This window comes from Lissotriton vulgaris, chromosome 3_1 (assembly GCF_964263255.1).
Source record: "Lissotriton vulgaris chromosome 3_1, aLisVul1.2, whole genome shotgun sequence".
Taxonomy (NCBI): Eukaryota; Metazoa; Chordata; class Amphibia; order Caudata; family Salamandridae; genus Lissotriton; species Lissotriton vulgaris.
The window spans coordinates 2,014,684,716-2,014,709,456 of record NC_141689.1 but is presented as its reverse complement, the minus strand read 5'-3'; the positions used below and the strand labels follow the sequence as shown (position 1 = coordinate 2,014,709,456).

General features: G+C 46.0%; 1 protein-coding gene across 2 annotated transcripts in view; it reads left to right on the top strand.

The window, feature by feature from the left end:
* Window positions 1-24,741, top strand: part of CENPU (centromere protein U) — a 740,965-nt gene that overhangs the window by 671,720 nt on the left and 44,504 nt on the right. For both annotated transcript variants that reach the window (XM_086962486.1, XM_086962485.1), the window contains 2 exons: window positions 5,851-5,912; window positions 14,926-15,082. In XM_086962486.1, coding sequence (XP_086818612.1) covers window positions 5,851-5,912; window positions 14,926-15,082 — 219 coding nt within the window. The remainder of the gene's footprint in view (window positions 1-5,850; window positions 5,913-14,925; window positions 15,083-24,741) is intronic.

Sequence of the window (24,741 nt, the reverse complement as noted above, 5' to 3'; positions counted from 1 at the left end):
GCTCTAGATTGTTGTCAGATCCTTTTCAGTTCTACTGGGGCTCCCAGTCCCAGAGGTGTCCAGTATCTGGTTCTTAGCGATGACCTGCATTCCATTTCACATTCCTTGCAGGAAACCTTTTTTTTTTGTTCGCTGTGGTGCTTTTCGTCAGTTTAAGCCTAAAAGGATATGCCCACATGCACCCATGAAGAAGTTGCCTTCTACTAGATTCCTTCTGGAAGTTTACTGCATCTTTTGTAGGTAGATTAAGCAAGAGAGCTCTTTTTCCCCTCTTGTTCCCTAGATAGCTTCCTCCTCACATAATGACTTCTAGCTCACTTCATTTTCACTTTTACTTGTCTTTACTTTCGCAGCACCACGAGTCCTTTGAATGAATAGTGATGCGTTAAACCTCTTTCACTTTACAGCTTAACACAGTGTTTAGAATCCAGTCTGTGGTTCGCATGGAATCACACTGAGATGGAAAAGGTGCTTGGAGATTTGAAGGAACTGCAGAATATGTCTAGGTAACAGTTGGTACAGAAATCCTGCTGACTGTCTTCAAGGTACTTTAGAAAGGACACTGCCTGGGGCAGGATGTTAATAATAGTGGTGGTGCTAACACATACGAAAGGGTAATGGTAGTCACTGATGAAAATGGTGAGGCTTGGTGATCGACCCTGACTGGAATTGCAACACTTTTAGTAGAGGTTTGTTGGAGTTGAAGCAGTTGACTGCTTTCGAATTGTGGCTTCAGTGCACTATTAAATGAAACCTGAAGTGGAAAACTAAGACCAAGGGGTAGTGTTATGTTGGTGTCTCGGGGTGTTTCTAGTGTAGGGTGAGTGTCCAAGGTATACAAACACTATGTTTTTAGGTTTCGCCTGTCGAAAGCTGCGCACAGCGCAGCTTTTCGGTGCAGGCGAAATCTTTTGTGTACAGTATGTGTGTGTTGTCCCGCCCCACTGTTCCATTGGCTAGCTCCATAAATGGAGGCTAGCCATTGGAACAGAGATCTGTCCGTCGATGCCGGAGCAGATTCGTGGGCGTTCCTGAGAATTTTAGGCTTTTGCACACGTCATGCGGCTGTGGGCGTGTTTTTTCTTTTTTTAAGCTTTGTTTTCGCCATTTTGGAAGTGTCCTTTGCAGGGGTGGGTTGCGCGATGTCCCGCTGTCCGTTCCCGCCCCCCTCCCGCTGTCCGTGAGCCCGTTCCCGCCCCCCCCTCCCGCTGTCCGTGTGCCCGTCCCCCCTCCCGCTGTCCGTGTGCCCGTCAATCTTATGCACATTCACTGTTTGGCCTCTTTGTTTATCTGCCCCTCTCTCCTCCCCAGGCCTCCATCTCTCATCGTATAGACTGGACTGGAGCGGCTTCTATTGAAACCCTAGGGCTTTGATTACCAGCGGAATCCTTTGCCGCCCCCGCCCTCCGAGATCCCACGTGCCCATCCACTCCTGAGCTTTCCCCTCACAAACCGTGTGTTCTGATGCTTCTGCCCAGTCAGGCCAATGGACATGAGCCAGGATTACAACTAATACAGACAATAAAGATTGTAATAAAAAAAAAAGTATACTAAGTATTCTAAACATAAATTGTGTTACTATAGCGCTTGCAACCTCAGTATTTTTTCCAAGCACTATAAATAACTGATAAAAGGGCCGTGTTTCTCGCCCCAGGTTTCCATTTATTAAGCTTTTGCAACCAGAGTGTCATTAAAAAGGAGAGAAACATTATCAGCTATTTATAGTGCCTGGGAAAAACATAGTGTGTTAACAAGCGCTAGAGGTGAACTTTAAGTATGCCACCCAGGCAGGGCCGCCGCCCTTACCCCATCTTTTGAGACGGTGACCCCAGTACTTTGTCAGAGAGCAGCAGAACCAGGTGAGTGCCCCCCCACCCCACACCGCCCCCCACGCCCTGCACACACACCCTCCAATCTCGGGCCTTTGTGTCCCACCCTGGGGGGGACGCGTTAAATGAGCCTTCCTGTGGCTCGGCCTGCCCTGGTGAACAAACAGGGGGCCGGGGGCTGACCTCAGCTGCCGAAGCCATTGTCAGGGGGGGCCCCGAGCTCCGAGCACTGGCCCCCCCGGTGACTAATGGCAGCCGGGCTCAGGCAGGAGCCGGCCTTCCTGTGTGCTTTGTGTCTTCACAATACCCCCAGCATGTTTGCTCTTGGGCACGTTAAAGGGGCCTGCGTCTTACAAGACATGCCTGCCTGTTTGCACAGCTTATCTCTTCTTCTCCTTGTCTAGGGCCTGAATTCCTTGAAAATCCTGCTCCGTTTTTTGTTGTTTTAATGTCACAAAACCTGCTTTTTGGCGGTAATTCATTACACAGGCTGATCCGCTAAAGAGCTTTCTTTAGCGAGTGTCGGATCTGTTTACAATCTCGGCCAAAAACAGTAAACATCCAGAAACAGAAGAACGGGGTACGCAAGGTGTGACACGGTTGGCATGGCGCCCACTGTCACCAGCTGTGACACGGGAGGCATGGCGCCCACTGTCACCAGTTGTGACACTGGAGGCATGGCTCCCACTGTCACAGACCACTGTCTCCCCGTGACACAGCCGGCATTGCGACCACTGTCATCAGCTGTGACACGGCCATCATGGCGACCACTGTCACCCCTGTGACACGGACGGCATGGCGACCACTGTCACCCGCTGTGCAATGGCCAGCACGGCGACCACTGTCACCCGCTGTGCAACGGCAGCATAACAACCACTGAAACCAGCTGTGCAACGGCCAGCATGGCGACCACTGTCACTAGCTGTGACACGGCCAGCATGGCGACCATTGTCACCAGCTGTGCAACGGTCAGCATGGCGACCACTGTCACCCGCTGTGACGCGGCCAGCATGGCGGCCACTGTCAACCCTGTGACACGAACAGTATGGCGACCACTGTCACCAGCTGTGCAATTGCCGGCATGGCGACCACTGTCACCAGCTGTGACACGGGCGACATGGTGAGCACTGTCACCAGCTGTGACACAGCCGCACGGCGACCACTGTCACCAGCTGTGCAACGTCCAGCATGGCGACCACTGTCAATAGCTGTGCAACGGCCAGCATGGCGACCACTGTCACCAGCTGTGCAACGGCCAGCATGGCGACCACTGTCACCCCTTTGACACGGCCGACATAGCGAGCACTGCCACCTGCCGCTGTGACACGGGAGGCATGGCGCCCACTGTCACAGACCACTGTTACCCCGTGACACGGCCGGCATGGGGTGCACTGCCACCCGCCGCGACACAACCGGCATTCAAACCACTGTCATCAGCTGTGACACAACCGTCATGGCGACCACTGTCACCCCTGTGACACAGCCGGCTTGGCAACCACTGTCACTAGCTGTGCAACGGCCAACATGGCAACCACTGTCACCGGCTGTGCAACGGCCAGCATGGCGACCACTGTCACCAGCTGTGCAACAGCCGGCATGGAGACCACTGTCACCAGCTGTGCAACGGCCAGCATGGCGACCATTGTCACCAGCTGTGCAACGGTCAGCATGGCGACCACTGTCACCCGCTGTGACGCGGCCAGCATGGCGGCCACTGTCAACCCTGTGACACGAACAGTATGGCGACCACTGTCACCAGCTGTGCAATTGCCGGCATGGCGACCACTGTCACCAGCTGTGACACGGCCGACATGGTGAGCACTGTCACCAGCTGTGACACAGCCGCACGGCGACCACTGTCACCAGCTGTGCAACGTCCAGCATGGCGAACACTGTCACCAGCTGTGCAACGGCCAGCATGGCGACCACTGCCACCCCTTTGACACGGCCGACATAGCGAGCACTGTCACCTGCCGCTGTGACACGGGAGGCATGGCGCCCACTGTCACAGACCACTGTTACCCCGTGACACGGCCGGCATGGGGTGCACTGCCACCCGCCGCGACACAACCGGCATTCAAACCACTGTCATCAGCTGTGACACAACCGTCATGGCGACCACTGTCACCCCTGTGACACAGCCGGCTTGGCAACCACTGTCACTAGCTGTGCAACGGCCAACATGGCAACCACTGTCACCGGCTGTGCAACGGCCAGCATGGCGACCACTGTCACCAGCTGTGCAACAGCCGGCATGGAGACCACTGTCACCAGCTGTGCAACGGCCAGCATGGCGACCATTGTCACCCCTTTGACACAGCCGACATGGCGAGCACTGTCACCCGCCGCTGTGACATGGGTTGCATGGCGACCACTATCACCCCTTTGACGCGGCCGACATGGCGAGCACTGTCACCCGCAGAGTAGTGAGTGCAGAGTGACTAGAGAGTGCTAGGGAGTGCAGAGTGACTAGGGAGTGCTAGGGAGCGCAGAGTGACTAGGGAGTGCAGAGTGACTAGGCAGTGCTAGGGAGTGCAGAGTGACTAGGGAGTGCTAGGGAGTGCAGAGTGACTGCAGAGTGCTAGGGAGAGCTAGGGAGTGCAGAGTCACTAGGGAGTGCAGAGTGACTAGGGAGTGCAGAGTGACTAGGGAGTGCTAGGGAGTGCAGAGTGGCTGCAGAGTGCTAGGGTGTGCTAGGGAGTGCAGAGTGACTGCAGAGTGCTAGAGAGTGCTAGGGAGTGCAGAGTGACTGCAGAGTGCTAGGGAGTGCGGAGTGACTGCAGAGTGCTAGGGAGTTCTAGGGAGTGCAGAGTGCTAGGGAGTGCAGAGTGACTGCAGAGTGCTAGGGAGTGCGGAGTGACTGCAGGGTGCTAGGGAGTTCTAGGGAGTGCAGAGTGACTAGGGAGTGCTAGGGAGTGCAGAGTGACTAGGAAGTGCTAGGGAGTGGAGAGTGACTAGGGAGTGCTAGTGAGTGGAGAGTGACTGCAGAGTGCTAGGGAGTGCAGAGTGACTGCAGAGTGCTAGGGAGTGCTAGGGACTGCAGAGTGACTGCTAGGGAGTGCTAGGGAGTGCAGAGTGACTGCAGAATGCTAAGGAGTGCTAGGGAGTGCAGAGTGACTGAAGAATGCTAGGGAGTGCTAGGGAGTGCAGAATGCTAGGGAGTGCAGAGTGACTAGGGAGTGCTAGGGAGTGCAGAGTGACTAGGGAGTGCTAGGGAGTGCAGAGTGACTATGGAGTGCTAGGGAGTGCAGAGTGCAAGGGAGTGCAGAGTGACTAGGGACTGCTAGGGGTGCAAGGGAGTGCAGAGTGCAAGGGAGTGCAGAGTGCAAGGGAGTGCAGAGTGACTAGGGAGTGCAGAGTGCTAGGGAGGGCAGAGTGCTAGGGAGTGCAGAGGGACTAGGGAGGGCTAGGGAGTGCAGAGTGACTAGGGAGTGCAGAGTGACTAGGGAGTGCTATGGAGTGCTAGGGACTGCAGAGTGACTGCAGAGGCTAATGGCAATGTAAATGACAATGCCATTTATTTATCTGTTTTCAAAACCAACACATAAATACAAATTCTGTCATTTACAATGCCAATAGCTCTAACTTTTCCAAAGGCGAAACCATTGCATTGTAAATGCTTGTCTATATATGCTTCCAGATTACTGTTGAATTCCTGTAACTCTCTACTTTCCATCTTCTTCCCACCTCCCTCTCATACACGTGCCTCTGCTGCCCCTTCTGTAGGCCGCCGAGTTGCGTCACGAGGCCTTAGTGTGGGTGAACATTTGGAGCATTTTGTTATACTCCGCACTTTGGTTGTATGTAGTTAAGAAAAAGAGCATTGGTACTTTGTATGGTGGTGATTGATTTTCACTGATATGTTCATTCCGCGGATTTAAAGCCCAAAAGGTATATAATTTGTCATGAAAAATAGAAATGACCTAACCCGAATGCTTATAAGCCACAAAAGAAGCATGTAAAATATACTTAAGTATACTTACATTTTCTACCCATCTCATAATTTTCTTGCATTTTCTAGATCGGAGCTGAGATTAATAAGAAAAGGAAACGTTTGCTGGCAGTGAATGATGAACTCATTGTGTAAGTGTTTAACTCTTCACTAAGCAGTTATATACACACAATTTGCAAAACGATGCCGATGTTTATATGTACAGACTAACACGAATGTCATAGGTCAGTGCTCTCGGAGTACAGGAACCCCAATGCCCAGCGCGTGAGAACTCTTTTCCAGCACTGGATGTTGTATGGATTTGCATGCTTGACCCATGCCCCGCAACCAACCAGGAATCCCTGTAATATTTGGAAATATTTCCAGGACCGTTTACTTCAGCAGTGACTCTTCGTCATCCCAATTTTCTAACGCTGAATAACAAAGAATCAGATGGATGTGCACCAAATCCAGCAACCTGTCAAGGCCATTAAAGCTCAGGTTTATAGCATGTCTTGTGTGAGAGAATCACTGATCAAACTTAGGGCAGCCTTTCTCTTCAGGATCTCCTTGTAAATGCAAGGAGATTGGAGCCACCAGCTCACAGCGCCTCAGAGTATCAGGGAGAGAGCCTTGACCATGGCTGGAGCTGTTACTCTGGGTGGAGCAGATAAGAGGCTCAAGCAGATTGTAGACTGGACAAGGCATCTTTGGGCTGCCTCCGAACTCTGTTGGACTATCGCGACACGTGATCTTTAGGCTCACAACATCAGTTTCTTAGTTGGAGATCATACTTCTGCACTTCACTATCAACAAATGATGGTGAAAGAACACAGAGCAAACAAGTAACAAAGACATAGAAAATGGTGAGAGCAAGCAACAGAGGAAAATATGGAAAAGCATAGTAAAATACTGAGTTAGGAAAATGAGGGCCGAAAAGGTGAGAGAAGATAAAACAACACAAAGGCAACAGCAGAAGACGCACAATGTTTAAAGATCAAAGGAGAAGGATAATTTAGAGCACAGGGGACAGAGCTAGACTAGTGGAACACAAAATAATAGTTGAGAAGGGAGATTTCATCAAAAATAAGAGGATTAGCGAGCTGAAAGGAGACACAGATTGAAAGGAGATGCAGGGTGAGGAAAGAACATAAATGTAAAGAGACCTGGTTCACCTGAGGACGAGGTGGGAGGAAGATTTGGGTGTGTTGAAGGATCTAGCTTGGGTAAATAAAATAAAAACTAAATAAGGAGCACTGAGGCATCCACGTGAGGTCGCTGACTGTAAGACTGCGCCTCATCCAGTTGAAAGTTCTCCATCGGTTATCTTATAATAGGAATAGACTTCTTTGAAGCCCCAGCACTCATGAATTTAAAATATAATAGAGCACGGGCCACATTTCTACATACAATATAGGGCAGTAGCACGATAGAGGCATGCCGGAGAACTATAACACAAGAGCTGGGCCGGACCTTGGACTGTTAGTCCCCAAGTCTTCCCAGTTTATCCCAAATAATATAGGCTTACTGAGGAAAAAACTCATATTTAGCTTTTTGCTGCTAATTGTAGCTAAGCGAGATTTAGTAAATATGTGGGGGTCCCTGCTGGTCCCAATAAAATACTAATGACAGAGTGGAATGGACCTATATATGGGGGCAGAAAGAGATATATATGAGGCTAGAGGCTGCCCCCTTAAATTTGATAAGGTATGGGGATTCTGGTTGACATACCCAAGGATGTGGTGAGTCCTGAAGCTGGGGTTAGAGGAAATACAAAATGGAGGAGAAGAGAAGTGTCAATATATGTTATACCCCTATGGAACTCCACAGCACCGACCCTCTTTGACTTGCTTAATGATTATCTTGTAAGTGCAATATCGTATACTTATGTAGAGTGGACATTTTCTGCTAAAACTGTGAGGCTCCACTGCTGACTTTATGATGTGTTTTCTATGTTGTATAAAATAAAAAACTTGATTAAAAAATGTTAATGTATATACATATGTGTGTGTGTATCTCAAGAAACCTAGTTGAAATATAGCCATGCATTGAATGTTGCAGATTGAACATTCAGTGTGATATCCTAGGAGATCAAAGTACCTATTGCATATCTCTGTGTGTAGTCTGCAGAGCACTGCTTTTAAACAGTGTGGGATAGCACAGTAAGTTAATAAACCGACTGCATCACTCAGCATTTGCTACTGTCAGCCACTTAACACACATTGCTCTGGGCACTTCTACTAACTTAAGAAATACTTAAGCAATTTTGTTCGGCTCGCTAGTTTGACCCACCAAAAAGGCATTCAAACAGAGAAACTTCCCCTGAAACCATACATCTGCAGGAAACCGAATCAAACTCCGGACTGGAAAAGAAAGGGTTACAAAAGTCATACCCCGACCGTCTAAAAGGTGCTGCGCAATATTGGCAGCGTGTGGCCTACTCATGTGATAAGTAACAATAAAGCACTTTATGAGATACTGGTTTGAATATGTAATGCTAAAGAAAGATAAACCATCACCATGGAGAGGCCTGGCAGTAGGGAGGAACTTCTTACCCCACAAAAAGGCTATTTCTCCCTATAGAAATATGATCGAAAATATTAACTTGAAAGGCTTCCAATGTTTTTCAAAGAAGTCTCCTTAAATATTTTTAAGGTTGGTCAGATTTAGAGGAGAGCGCCACTAAAATGTGTATTAGGATAATATCAGATTTAGCGCTCTTTCGTGGATGTGGAAGGAGTATAGCTTTATTTAATCCATATCTCAGGGTTTGTATCCTAGACAGAAAGGGAGTAATGGGCGACGTAAGCATTACAATCTGCGGAGCAGTAACATTTTGTAATTCCCATTTACCCAGAACTCCACAGATCTAACTAGCCTTTCACAGAACTCAAAACGACGAAAGCCATAAATAATGCCAAACTAATATTCAGGACTCATTATATGAAGTGGTCCCCCTGGGTAGTTCTAGGACTCCAAGACAGATGAAAAATGTACCAAGCGTCATTCGCCGGTGACTGTCACGCTTAACGTGGGCCCCGCCACGCGCCCCTTTCGGTGGCGATTGTCGGCCTGGAATCGGACACAGGAAGCATATAGGGAGCACATGACTGTTGAAATAGACCAATATTTGACCACTAACACGGGTTCAGTGGCGTCTCCGACTACCCTGTGGGAGGCCATGAAACCGAGGCATGGATATCTCTTGGTGCGCAGCGGCCCGACGGGAGAAACGGAAAGATCTGGTGCAGCGCGAGGCGGCCCTGGAGGCCTTAGAGCGCAGGAGTCGAGAGGCCGGGGGCGGCCCGGCTCGGAAACAACTAGCTTTGGCGCAACAACAATACGCCACGGTCCTCCTCGATGAGGGGCGACAGGCATGGTTGGCCACCCGTAGTCTGATCTACCAGTGGGGCGATAAGTCCTGCGAGATGCTGCACCGTCTGTGTCAGGGCTTCATAAATGCTCAGCCGCTGCCCCTGAGAGTTTCGCTGGGTACTTCGAGGGGCTGTATGCGCCCCGTGAGTGCCTGGAGTCTGACGTTGTTCAGCGCTTCATTGACGACCTCCCCCCGAGAGCTGTCTCGGACGAGGTGCGGGACCTTTTGGATCAGCCCTTGTCAGACGAGGAGCTGGGAGCGGCCTTGGGTGAACTGAATCCGGGCAAGGCACCGGGCCCCAATGGGTTTCCATGCGAATTTTTTCGCCGCTTCATGGTTTAGTTGGGCCCTCATCTCCTGCCGGTGGTTGAAGAGGCGTGTGAGGAAGGTGTGCTTCCGCCGGATTGGCGGCATGCCGAGATTGTGGTCTTTCTTAAACCCAGACGACCCCCGGAGAGCCACGCGTCATACAGTCCGATTTCTCTGTTGAATACGGAAGCGAAGATCCTTGCGAAGGCCCTGGCCACGAGGCTCAAACCTTACATTACTGACCTGGTCCACCCGGATTAGGCGGGATTCATGCCGCAGAGGGCCACCCGGCATAACATTCGTCGGGCCCAGGTCGCGGTGTCTGCCTGGGGGTGCCTCGGGATACCGGCAGCGTTGTTTCTGGCGGACATGGACAGGGCTTTCGACTCCTTGAGCTGGACGTATTTATTTGCCCTCCTGAGGCGCCTTAACCTTGGCCCGCGATTCTTGAAGTATGTTCAGTTGCTTTACACTGGTCTCACGGCGTCCGTGCGGGTTGGGGGGGTGGCCTCCCGTTCGTTCCCGGTTATGCGGGGGACACGGCAGGGTTGCCCCCTCTCCCCATATTTATTCACCCTCGCCATGGAGCCTCTTGCGGCGTGGGTTCGCATCGATGCCCAACTTGAAGGTTTCCGGTGGTCCGTGAATCATTCAGAAAAAATTGCACCGTACGCCGATGACCTGATGTTCTTTCTTACGAATCTGCCCCGTTCAGGGCCGCGACTCCTGCGTATCTTACAAATATTTGGCGAAACGTCAGGCTTGTACATGAACCCGGGCAAATCTACCTTGTGGTTGCTGGGTGGCCGGCAGGGGGTGGGCAACTGGGCGTCGGGATTGCAGCTGGCCACGGACGGGGTGAAGTACCTCGGTGTGCATTTAACGGAGGACGCTGGGGTGTCCCGCGACCGCAACCTTGGCCCAGTATGGGATCGCACACGCGACGATCTTAAGAACTGGGCGAAGATGCCATTGTCAATACAGGGCAGATCTGCCATCTTTAAGATGGTGGTGCTGCCCCGACTGGTGTACCAGCTGCAGAACCACCTGCATGTGATTCCGCCTCGCTGGTTTCGACAGCTCAGTTCGGCCATGAGTAGTTTCCTGTGGGAGGAGGGCGTTGCGTGGGTGGCCCTGAGGACATGTTTCCGCTCTACTTACACCGGGGGGTTGGCCACGTCTGACGTGCTCTCCTACTATCAAGCGGCGCACCTCTTGGTGCTGAACGACTGGTGGTATGGGCACACACTCTTTGCACACTCTGCTATACTCAGCGCCGCAGGATCAGGTCCCTCCCGGTAGCCACGCAAGTGGTCTTTCACGTCTGGCGACAGACGCTGCGGAGGATGGGATGGTGGAACGTCCTCACTCAAGAGACCCCCTTATGGAACAATGGGCGTTTGCCCCAGCTGAATGCGCTGAAGGGCTTCCGGGAATGGGATGCGATTGGCATCTCCACCCTGGGAGATGTACTGTCGGGATGCGTGCTTAAAACCTTTACAGCCTTACAGGAAGAGTTTGGGATGCCCCGCACCCAGTTTTTCAGGTACCTCCAGTCTCGTCACGCTTTGTCGCCCTCGTTGGTGGGTTTGGAACAGCTCCCGGAGTTCAGCCCTTTCGAGGCCAAGATATTTATGGGAGAGTTGCCGGATAGGAAATTGTCACGCATCTACCAGATGCTGGTGCGCCACTGTTCGTCGGACTTGGTCAGCCTTATGGCCGCCTGAGAACGGGACGTCGGTGACCTGGACGAGGAGGATTGGGTCGAGGCCCTGGAGAGCCCTAGAGGGGCATCGATCTCCACGCGTCTCCGTTTGATACAGTTCCGGTACTTACATCGCACATATTACACTCTGCGGCAATTATGGAAGGCGGGTATGGTCGCATCGCCCGTCTGCCTCAGATGTGGCTTGGAGGAGGGAACACTGCTGCACACGGTCTGGGAGTGTTCGGCGCTGCACAGATTTTGTGAGGGGGTACACCGTTGCCTGGCGGAGGTTCTGGCATGGGAGATCCAAGAAGACCCTAAGCTGGCGCTGCTGCATGTTATGGCTGGGGTGGGGGGCAACCGGTATAAGCGCCACCTGCTACTGCTGGGACTCACTTTGGCGAAGCGTGATATTGCAAGGGCATGGAAGGCGCCCCGGGCCCCATCACTTGCCGCCTGGAAGAACGGCCTGGACTTTAGTATGGGTTTGGAGCAGCCTATATTTGTCGCTAGGGGGTGTCCCCGCAATCATTACAAGATTCGGAAGAGGTGGGCTGACTATCGGGGTCTGGACCTCGACCCGCCGCCTGAGGAGGCCTCTTTTCCGACTCCCTGATGTGTTGGACTGTGCAATGTCACTTTTGGTTTATGGTGCATATGACTACTGCTTGTATGATGGTGGAGCAGCGGCTGCGCAAGGGGGGGTGGCGTGGGGGGGGTTTTGGGGAGGTGTGGGGAGGAAGGGTTGCATATCCTTTTGCTCTTGCTATGCCTCTTTTTGGGGGATGGAATTGCTTCTTTGTATTATATTGAACTTGGCATTAATACATTGATTGTGGCAGTTGACTCTGGATCGCAGGGCTCTGCATTTACTGTGTCTTTAACAATAAAGTCTGTTTAAAAAAAAAAAAATGTACCAAGCGGGAGGAACCTCGAGGAACCATAGAGCAGAGATTCATGAATAATCTAAGTTGTCCAAGGCAGCAAGCTATCTTGCGTCTAACACCAATGCCTATTAACAGTAATACGCAGTAAAGAGGGTGAGGGTCAAAGGTTTAATTCTGCCCATTGTGATTTGAAAGGCGTGAAGTTTACCCCAGAAGAAGGTAGGTCCTGACTCGAAAACGTTTCCTGGTTAGTTTGATGTAATTCTATTGTACAATACTTGGATGGATCAGAAACTGACTCTTGTCGGGGGTTGATAGAGTTACGGAGCCGGCAATAAAGGCTGTGAGAATATATGACGTGTCAAAAGTCGACGTTCTATTGTGTTGTAAAGGATCATTAACCAGCGGGCATAATTTACAAATCCTTTTGCTCAACTAATTTGAATTTAGTTGCGTAATTGTAATTTGTTAGGATTATAAAATCACATTTATTATTCATAAAACATAGCTTTACAGTCGCTGATGGGTGTGGAGTCTGCGTTGCTGGGCGAGGATGCCCTGGAATGTGTTAATGCTTGAAAACATTTGACTGTGCGTCAGTTAATACCATTAAATTGGGTAAGTCCTAAGAAATGCGTACAGTGGTGTATAAAGCGTCAAATTAAAATTAGTAATTATTATTCTTACTATGAAATATTTACGCACTGGTAAAAGTACACCTCTGAAATCTGCGGATGGAAAATTGTCTTTGCTTGGGGGGAAATTAGAATTAAAATAATAATTTCAGCATTATTCTGGATGAAACGGTCACGGTCACCTTTTCTTGATATGACCTAGATAAACCCCTTCCTCTCTGTTAGTGCCCTAAAAAACGCTTGGAGTGCACCGGGTCAAGAAATATGCCTTTTTTATACAGTATAGTGCAGCGTTATCCCATGAAGATGGCAGTCCTATAATGGAGCTGTCTCTGTCAGGTATTTGCCTGCTTGATAGTAGTGACCACTGAAGACTCATTGGGGCTGAAAGTACTAAGTCAATTGTAACAGGTCTACTGCCCTCTGTCGAGATGGTACGCATTCAGACCCGGGAACTTTATCTGCCTTGTTGCACGTGAGGGCTACTTATTGCTTCAGATAAAGCAAAACACCTAATTGTACTAGCATCCTTAATTGTTGGTTCAATAATAACGTGTGCGCACCAAAGGTAACACAAGGAGGGACATGTATCTTTTCAGGCTTCCACTTGAATTACTGCAGCAGGGGCCTTGCTTTTACAAGCAACCAATTTCCCAGAAGAAATTGACTTTTTCATTGAATAGCTCACTGTACCTGTTGAATCTCTAGGTTTTACCTGAATTGGCCTTTTCTCTGGCTTGACACTAGTCCAGCTTGGTGAACTCCTTAGGGGAGCTGGTCACCTTGTTTTTCAGGCCGCAGGACTCAACAGTGTTATTTAAAATGGCCCAGTAGAGCTGGGACAGAGGTTTATTTACCTGAGTTGCTGGTCTCAGCAGTTGGCGCTCTGGGTGGGAGCGGGTGGTGGGGCAGTATGGGAGCTCTACTAGGCTGGTGTGCTAAGACTATTTACTCTGATCGTGTGGGCTCAATGACCAGTTGTACAGTTCCTTACATATGAAAAGATCATTAGGGAGGTACAGATGGTATGGGCGGAGAAAGGTTTAGAATCGCCCAAACATGAAGTGCTACATCTTTTACTGACGCAGGGGAATGGGAAACTAGTGGGTCACTCAGCGATCCAGGCACTTATTGGCCCAATAAAGGACATTCTGGAAGAACTGTGGAAAAAAATGTTTTACAGATTATTACAGACAACTGAGTGAGAGTGACAGAAAGTTAATGCGGAGTTATACCTCTAAAGTATCTAGGAATGCTAGATTTTAAATGCTTCCTTAGCCTATAATAGGGTTTGCAAAGTATATCCTGCTGCGTCTGCTCCCTGCCCTAGCTGTGAGGTCACTGAGGTTGGGTTCTACCACATGGTATGCCCCTGTCGGAACACATGGGATTCTGGGAGAGGGTCTGTGGTGTTCCTGTTGAAGTAAAGAGAAGGACTGGAATATTAAACTCTGAAACGTGGTTATTAGGTTTAAGGCTGTGCAGCTGGTGGGGGAAAGCAAGCAGCAAATTTCTGAACCTAAGGCGTTTTGCAGTGTCTTTAAGGTCGACTGGGGCACTGGCTGTCAATCACTAGATGAGCAGAGTATGGAAATCGGAAGAGCTAGAGAAGAGAAAGAGGTGTGAGGGGGCCCGTTGACGGCTTTAAGCCTGGGATATACAGTTATTGACTTTTCCTAGAAATTGGGATGGCGGTAGGCCACCTTGAATTGTAACTGATAGGGGCTGGTTGTGCATGAGCACAATGGTGATAGTCCTGATTTGTGAATGAATAAATGGTTCACCCACATATTGGTATGTGATGTCATAGGGAGTTGGGTAAGTGCTCTTCCTTGGTTGATCGCACTTTATTGAGAGCCCCCTCACACTTAATATGGAAGTGCTCACTTGAAAAGGCAGGTTTCACAATATCTGTGAGTTTCGGTCTAGATAATCTTAATTGGACCTTTAAATGAATAGTAATGTAATATATTTTCATAGCAATGCACGAAATTCTGACAGCTTCATACCAAAATCCACAATTGTTTGTGATTTTCTTTTTAATCCTTGGAGGATCCTGTATTGACGCAAAAAGCACATTTTTTTATACGAAGAAAAACAGACAAATGAAGGAGTGTTAAAAAGATAAAATGAACATAATTTAATATTGTTTCTCTAAGACACCTGTAGATATGCATAGGAAGAAATATGTACAGTTTTGTCGCTGGCCAGCAAGTTGAATGACGCATAATCCCATTTGACCTTTTGCAGGACTCAGCATCAATTAAAGCAACTGCAAAAAGAATATGCCCAACTCGAGGAAAAAAAATCCTCACTCAAGATTGCAACACAGTTTTTAACTGATTTAGAAGAACTGCAAAAAGAATATATGCAATACAGGAAGAAAGCCCCAAAAGAAAAAGAGGAGGTGAGTAAGCCTATTCGCCTCAAACCATCAATTCCTTTGTTAGTCTTCTACTTGATAATAGCTCTATCTAGATCTGACGACAGGGGATGATTCAAGTATGGAAATATATAAAAGATCCAAATTTGGAGAACTATAAAATATCAGTCTTAACTCTCAAAATCCTCCCCACATCCCTTCAGCATTGTTCCTGTTGTACCGCTGCCAATCAGTGGTGGCTCCTCGTGGGAGTGCTGCGGGGCGGGGAGGGGCCGGGTGGGAGATTGTAAACTCCATCATAAGTCCGAATGGAGTTCAGATAATAAATACATAAATAAAATTAATTTCATTGCGTGCGCTGCATTGCATCGCTCGCAATTAAATTTGTTTTATTTATTTATTAACTGAACTCCATTCGGCCTTACTACCCCCCCTGCCCCTCCCCCGCTCCACCCCACTGCCCCGCAGCACTCCCACGAGGGGCCGCAACTGCTGCCAATGTATGGTTCAAACATTCAGTTGTACAAATTGGCCTCATGATGAATATTATTTGGTACATTTACCCTTCTTATAGTTGTCTCCAAGGACCATTAAGTAGCATAACCTGTAAGTGTACCCTTTTTGGAGTTGTTCCAAGTGTATGAATGTGGTGTATGTGGATCTTCCTCAGCATCGCCTAGTCGTCACAGCTACAGCGACAAGGGCATTAGTCTTCCCTGCCTCTAGTTTACCTCTAAGTGGCATAGACTCTGTCTCCTCTGCTTACAGGTTCTCCACTGCAATAATCCACCCTTCGATTCCACCGGACTCTTGCACAGTCCTTTCCAGCGGCATCTTCTTTAAAGTCCTCCATTAGGGTCTACAGCGGTTTCCGATGTCTCTTTGTACCTATGCACCCGGCTTCCCTGGTTTAGGTATCCTGGTTCCTGGGGTATCCGCAGGTGGGGTGACTCTCCAAACTTCTGGCTTCACAGGTTTTTCTTTGGGTTCCACTTGGAAGGGTCCTTCTTCTTTAAAAACTGCAACGCAACTTTCCCGTTGACTTCTATTGGGCACGCAGCTGTGTTTCCACTCAAAACACAGTCTCTGTGGGGTTCCTGGGTACTTACCTTGGGTGGTTCCGTTTGTTCCCAGCTCCTCTGAATCCAGGGCCCGACTTCGGTCGCAGTTCGCATTGCCCTTTTTTAGTATATGGTTTGGCCACCCCCTGGAGACCGCTGTATTTTGAGCTACTTACCTGAATGCAATTGAAGTATTGTGTATTTGTGTTGATATCTCCGGTTAGGAGATATACCAATGTGTTGGTGATTGTTAGGTAATAAATTGACATATTTTTATATATACACTGTGTGTTTTTTTCTTTTAACCTACTCTACATGATTAAACTGATAAAACAAGCTGCTTAACACTCCTTTAGGATAAACCTGAAGGCTGCCCTACACAGCTACCAATTTGAGAGCTTTCTATGGTTATTCAAGACCCCTAAAATCACCATAAGGGTTACCTGGATTAGTTCAAGGGGCTTCGTCTAATTAAGGGGGCACCACATACTAAACTAGCCTCCTACATTATTAAATATTACTAAGACTATAATAGAAGTAATTTCATTTGACATGCCATGGCAGAAGGGCCTTCAAGAGCAGGGTAAATGATACTGGATATTTCAGAAATAGATTGTTTATTCATTTATTCAGCAGTCCTCTGTGAAGAGCTTTACAATATGTCTTCCCTTGAATAATATTTTAGGCTAGAATTCTTATGATTATAGCTGGATAGACTACCAACATGCTGAAAGCCAACAGTCTGTGGTCCACAGAGGACAGTTTTGAATAAGCTTTAGCACCAGGCTCAGTGCTGATTATCTATGGAGTAGCATGCAAACTCTTGACACACAACACCAACATAATGCACATTATAACAAATAACTTTGAAAAATATTTTTGATTTTATTGATATTTTTGTATTTTTTTATAGATAGAAAATCTATATATATATATATATATATATATATATATATATAAATAAATTCCATTTATACATAATTTGCTTCAAAGCATAAATACATATACAATACAACATATATTGCACTGGTTAGAACCACATATTAATACAGAATATAATGTCACCTGAAAGAAGTTTATATTCATGTTCAGATAAAATACACAAACGTGTATATGATAGATGGTCAAACAGTGTATTACATTTATCACAATCTGTGTTGTCAAAACACAATTTGATATGAAATTAGAGCCTTATGTGCAAAACACTGGTAGTGATTTGAGGAATACCAACGCATTTCGGCAAATGCCTTCTTCAGAATTCTCTTTACCAGTGGGTTCTAAAGTAAAAAAATATATAAACAACAATTGTCATCTAGAGTTTAAACGCACTAGTTCAGTATACTCTTGATATGCAAGCATAAAATTCATAAATGATAGACCTGGAGTAACGATCTGAGAAGACTGAAATTGAACTGTACTGTGAATTACCAAGGTGAAGTGAATAACAACACTCTCTTACAGAAGTGACTTAGTGCGGCACATTCTTCCATTATAATTGTTAGTAAAAACGTGAAACAGAAAAAGAAAGGGTTAAAAACTTGCTAATATCACGCAAGTGTTACCTAACAACTAATCCTAAACCTTTCTAACTCAATTTACTCTCCACAGTCATGTTGCCCGAATAGTATCTAACCGAATGGAACTCTCTCTATCTTTGGGGTTCAGAAGATTTATTTGTTCCTGCTTTACAAGGTTGCAGTATAGATGTGAATTACCTGTGCTGGACTCTTCAATGATATTGACAGTAACCGCCCTTCATCCTTTTTTAGGTTATGGGCTAAAATTGGCAGCTTTGTTCACACTAAACCAAAATGAAAGGAAAGAGTTTTTTTTTTAATATACTTGAGCATCTCATTTTTATATCCTGTATTTTAATGCTGTCCGATCTCATACTAGGTAAAAGTATCCATATATCCACAATACTTGGTCTATTAAGTACCTTCATCTTAGTGAAGACGTATCTTCAATTTTAAAATACTGTTCAGCATGCAAAGGCAAGCTCGACTGACTCGTCCTGTCTTAAAGCACAAAATATAATCTATAAGATTGCACTGTTTATGACAAATTGGTAGCTATACACAGAGGACAGACCTTGAAAGTTAAAGATTTTGAAAGCCTACTATCCATCAATACAACTGAATCGGTGTTGATTTATACCATCAACACTAGAGTAATGTTTTTTGTCAAGTAACTGGGCTTTCACTTGAAAAGCTGAGCAGATTTCTACTGGAAGTGTGGCTGTGAACTCTGGATGAAAGCATCTGCCTAAGGAACACTTGTTGAACTGAATCAGCAATATTCTTTCATATGCATATTTTATTATTTTTCGCCCAATATAATAAGACTATGGCAATATAAAGTTGGTTGATGATCACAGTGATGGGACGCTACTAATCATACAACTCTTGTGAGGGACATTTGTATACAGATCCACTTTCTTCATGGAGGCTGCTTACTTGAGTAGTGTGGTGGGCAAGTTGTATTAGTAGTTTTTCCAGCTGCATTCTCCAGTTCCTTCTAGCTATGGCTTAAGTTCCTTTGGCTCTCCCCTGTACCCACAGGATAGTCTGTAGGCCGATGTTCACCTTTTTGACCATGGCTGTATTCCAGCATCACAGTACAGGACCTGTCGTTTGGCCAACAGTAATATCACCCCAGTAAACTTGTGACTAATTTACACATTTCCCCACTTGGAAGTAGATGTACTAGTTTCTCCAGCTTTGAAACTTCATTGAATCAGATGCAAAAATTATTCCTGGTCATTAGTTTGAGAATCCTCGTGGAGAAGTGGGGCTCAATGGTTAGAGGAGGCATACCCGGAAGCTGAGGTCAGACCCGGGACCAGGGTTCAATTCCCGACGTCGCAGGGTCTGAGCCCAAGTGTCCACGGACTCGATAATTCTCACTTCGGTGCCTACTCGAATCACGGGTTCACACTCTGCAACTCTGGGCAATAGCTTGCTTAATCTCCACTACGGCCCCTTGCGGCGGGATGCCTGGCTTTCACCTTGGGGATGCTCAGTACGGGTTATCTCACAGGGAAAAGCCAGGACGGGTTCCCAATGCAAGCGCCGGGACACCCCGTTGGGGTAGCCGTGCGCTATATAAGATAAACTAAAAAAAATAAAAATCCTCAGTAGGTAGCAATGGTGCATAGCTGTGACATTAAACACTTATTTAATCATATTGTTATGCTCTGTTGAGGACGTTGTGGGACCCAAACTCTAGCCAATGAGGTTAAGAAGCTTTGAGCTCCACTCAGAGGCGTCCATAACTTCCAGGTTTCTACTGCATATAAGTTAAAGGATGGGATCATCTTGATCCTTGCTCTGAGGATTACCAAAGACTTGATTTGGGTAACAATTTCCTATTTCTGTTTCTTATTTTAGTCCTCCGTTCAAGAGCTCCACCCCCATGGTCACAACGAGACCTACGGTCACATGTACGTAGCTTCTTTTTTTTGGGTCGCAAAAAAACCCAATTCCCAGAATCTGGTCATTTGCAACCCAAAAAAGCATTTTCTTATGTACAAACCCTATTTTGCGATTCGGTAACCTATCCCCGAATTGCAAAATGGGTTGGTGATTTCGTATTTGGAAGGGGGACTGTTAAGGGCGTCTCTTCCTAATAGCAATTCGCAGTTGAATGTACAAATGTTTTACAACCAAAATGTGGTCACAAAACATTTGCATTTCACCCCCATTAGAATACTGGTGGTAACCCATTCCTATAATGGAAGGGACCCCTTCCTTTTGTGAACGGTTGTGAAAATGCTTTTTATGAGTAAGCAGTGGTCCATGGACCACTGCCTACCCTTAAAAAATGAAAAGAAAGCTTTTCATTTTCTTTATTAAATGCATCCTGTTTTCCTTCAAGGAAAACAGGTTGCCTTTAAAAAAAGCTTTACTTTCTTTAAAAGCAATCAGAGACATTGTGGTCTGCTGTCCACAGCACGCCACCATCCCTGTATTTTTTAGCAATTCCTAATGGGTCACCAATTGCGACCTACCTCATAAAAATTAATGAGGTAGGTCAATTGTGACCCACTGGGAATCTCAAACAGTGTTAAACACACTGTAGTACATAGCTGTTTGCGATTTCCTAATAGCGAATCGCAAAGATTTGTTAAAAGGAAATCGCAAAAAGGGTGTTTTGTACTTGTGGCCCTTTATTTTATCCTTTTCCTTGTTTGTGTCTGCTTGGTCAAATGAAATTACTTACGCCCTACCTGATACACCTTCAAAAGACAAAAAACTCTGCCTGGAAACTTACATCTTTACATCTTGAGTAGAGGAGTCTTACTACAGAAAAACATTTCACTCATCAAAAAAGCAGACGTGCCTACAATTGCTACACTGGCAAAACTGTCAGAATCCTCCCTGATGGAAGACAAAAACAGATATGATGAAAAACCCGCCAAAAATGCAGACTTGTGGTTTGTTACTGTAATTGATTCTGAAAATGCCTCTAATTTCTTTCCTTCCTACACACTTCTCAAAGCTGACAGCATCACCGTCTGCCACCTCATCAGTGCCTGTAGTGTAGTTCCTATATTCCCAATAGGATCTTCGCATTGGAAAAATATATCCTATAGATATGACATAGGTCTTAGGTCAGTAGGTCTCTATCGAATATACTAAACTTAATTTTGAGTGCCGGCTAGCTCAGAGGTCACTAGAAACGTTCTCGAATACACAAGAAGGGATTAGTTTCTGACAACAGCATAAACATGACAACTTTGTTTCCCTAGGACTGGAAAATATCTTCAGAGTCGTAGAAACAATAGATAACTATTTTACTCAGTCAATTGTGCATGCTTCGTTTCTACAGAGTTGCAGAGAAATAGTGAGACTGGCGTTTTCAATAAAAGTTTTATTGAACAGTCTTCTTTCCCATGCAAGAGAGGTGAACTGCTACAATCTTTACATACAGCGAGAATAGTATTATAAAATAATACTGTAATAGCATTGTATGGTTTCTAAGCCATATAAAAATACATACATAAATAACACAGGCTAAAATACTCAACTGGTGCATCTAAAATACGCCTACCCCAATGTACCTAACTTAGGTCTAGTACGAGGGAAGAAGTAAGTATTGTTTAGCTTAAGTTTTAGTTCTGCCAAGATTTGCCAAAGGTTTCTCTAGGTTCTAATCCGCTCCATACCTTAGAATGAAGGAGGTTGGTATCTCTGTCTCGGGACTCGACTTCCCAACACCCTGCAAGGGGAGTCAGAAAGACTGGAGCTGGATTCTCGGCAGAGGAGGAGAGCTTCTTGCCAGTGCGTCAGCTGGAGAGTCGGCTTCCTTCGGCACTTGCTGTAGCGAGCTGCGTTGGGCAAGTAGGTCGTCGAACTGCACCCACCACACCGTGCTTTGCTATAGCAAGTAAAGGTATATTTATACCTTGAAGGTGTTTAGGAATGCCAACTTTGATGTATAGTCGGGCATATGAAGGTCATGGATGAACCCCTAAGGAATAGTTGTTCATGCATAATAATGAGTTTCTTGGAGAAATCAATATCCAGGCTAGGGGAAGTCCCTTCTGCTTAAGAGTCTGGTTTTCCAAGAAATCGTTGTGACGTTTGATGAACGGATGGAAGTAGCCATGCCTGTATTTGGGTAGCATGGGTTATGCTTAAATAAGGGCTTGATTTATATGCCTATATAAGGGCATGAATCGGGGAAAATTCATTCGGAATCTAAAATGCCATACAACACCCACTCCACTTTCTTATGTACGACATTACTAAGTTCTAAACACGTAAAACATATCTAAATATAATGTGTAAAAACCCACCCAAAACACATAAAAATGCCATGGTACTGGTTGTACACAAAAGCGCATTTGTGCTGTTCACATTAATAGCAATGTTTCATTCTAAGCATGTATGTTGACATTTGTAAATGCTGTCTGAATAAATTATGAAAATATACATTCATGAAATGGCTCATAAATACAGAAGAAAAAAGACCGAAACCATTTCATGTCAGATTACATAAAACTGTTTGTGTATGTGGACAAGGTCAAATATTGTCACTGGAAGTTTTTTCAAAGAATTCTTGTTCTCTATGAATAGTTCTATTTTAAGCAGACTACTTTGTGCCAAAAAAGGGTAAAAGTAAAAATTTTAAAAAAAAAGAATCATAGGAAAAAGATTCCCAAATTTAGAGCTTTGTTTTGAAAAATGAAGATCACATTCAAAGTCACTCAGAACACTGTGTGCCAAATCAAAAGCCAGTGTTATTGTTGGGAGAAAACATCGCATATTCTAAGTCTGTAAAAAAGTAATCTACCATTGTGGGTGAAAGTTGGATTACCTCGTTTAGAAGATCAACAGCACATGGATGTGAAGCAGCGACGTCAGCATTGATCGCATTAGCAATGTTCGTAGTGGATGATAACTGTGTGCCTGTTTCCTCTCGTACCTCACCGTCAGCATTTTGCGTCTGAGAGATCTCAATGAATGCCGTCATCAGAATTGGAAGCCGCTGGGGACAACACTGCGCATGGGCCGTTACCGGGTCAAGCAAAGTATCAACATCCGTTGGCATGACTGATGGGAGTGTTAGACAGATGTCTAGCACGCATTCTTCTCCGCATAGCAGGCAGTGTAGAACAGGTAAGATGCAATCTTGCCATATTGGTCTGAATGACAGAAACCATGTAGTATTTAATTCTCGTAAACCAGTTAATCCCAAAATTTGGATGATGCGCTCATGACACTTCATCGCCAGTAGAGTTGTCTCCATGGAGAACTGGGTGTCGCTTGTGAATTGGCTTGCCATATTGCAGCAGTAGGAGCAAAAATAGTATCCTTGCAGCGAGTCCCAAAATGAGAGGTAGTCCGCCAAACACTGAGTGCACAAAGTTTGGAAATATTCCTAGGACTGCTTCTAAAGGTGCTAACAGTCCAGAAAATACGGTCTTAAGTACATGTACAATACAGCTTGTATCAGACATGTTTAAGATACGACTTAACATTTCTGATAATGTACAGGGCCGTGTGTAGTTAATAGGGCATGTATCTCGGCAGAAGTCCTTGCGACTTGCAGATCATAGGTCTCTTTGGCCGAGGTCAGTGGCACAGTTTTTTGCAAAAGAATGGCTTTCATTCTGCTTAAAGTATCAATTAGTATAGAAGAGATGTTCAGTAAAGGCCATAACGGCAACTCCCTGTCTGACTTGGTCTTTGGAAACAATACTTGCATACGGCAAGTGACCCTGGCTGACACAGTTACTAGATTGGGTAAACCTGGCAACATGCCACAGCAGCTGTGATCATTCAACATGAGGTAACTTCCATTGGAAAGTTGTCCAAAAATTGGATCAATCACCGCAGCTGGTGAACCTTGCAGGTTGCAGGATAAGTTGGTAGAGGAACCATCGCAGGCCCCGTGTAGATTAATACCCTGACAAAGGAGAGAACCACCTAGTGCGTTTTCACAGTTTTTACCACTAAGAAACATTTCTCTTCCCCCCACTCCAACATCTGTGTGTGTACGGTAATTCCCAGGATGTCTTGATGTATTCTTTACCCAACCTTTCATTTGTGCCTTCAGGTATATGTTTTAGTCATTACTGAAAATGGAAAATTGTAACAGGCAGAGTGATTGTTCCATATATAATCTATTAAGTGGCTGGCTTTTTGGCAACTGTAAATGGCAATCTTTCCAGTTTTTCAATGCTCAGCAACGTATAGTCTGCTCCCCTTTGTGCCAATTTGATATGTTTATCAGTGAGATTGAATTCTCAAAACAGTGACGTATTGATTAAACGCCAAGGCACATAACCTGAATGTAGGTTTTGTAACGTCCAGCCTAATAGCATGATAGAACGTAATTGCGACTGACCATGTTGCAACATGACCAAGTCCTGTTCCATGATGTCTATGGCAGAAGACACTATGGAGGCTGCTTACTTGAGTAGTGTGGTGGGCAAGTTGTATTAGTAGTTTTTCCAGCTGCATTCTCCAGTTCCTTCTAGCTATGGCTTAAGTTCCTTTGGCTCTCCCCCGTACCCACAGGATAGTCTGTAGTCCGATGTACATCTTTTTGACCATGGCTGTATTCCAGCATCACAGTACAGGACCTGTCGTTTGGCCAACAGTAATATCTCCCCAGTAAACTTGTGACTTATTTACACTTTTCCCCACTTGGAAGTAGATTTACTAGTTTCTCCAGCTTGGGAAGTTTTTTCAAAGAATTCTATTTTAAGCAGATTACTTTTTGCCAAAAAAGGGTAAAAGTAAAAGTTTTGAAAAAAAATAATCATAGGAAAAAGATTCCCAAAGTTAGAACTTTGTTTTGAAAAATGAAGGTCACATTCAAAGTCTCTCAGAACACTGTGTGCCAAATCAAAAGCCAGTGTTATTGTTGGGAGAAAACATCAAATCTTCTAAGTCTGTAAAAAAGTAATCTACCATTGTGGGTGAAAGTTGGATTACCTCGTTTAGAAGATCAACAGCACATAGATGTGAAGCAGCGACGTCAGCATTGGTCGCATTAGCAATGTTCGTAGTGGATGATAACTGTGTGCCTGTTTCCTCTCGTACCTCACCGTTAGCATTTTGTGTCTGTGAGATCTCAATGAATGCCGTCATCAGAATTGGAAGCCGCTGG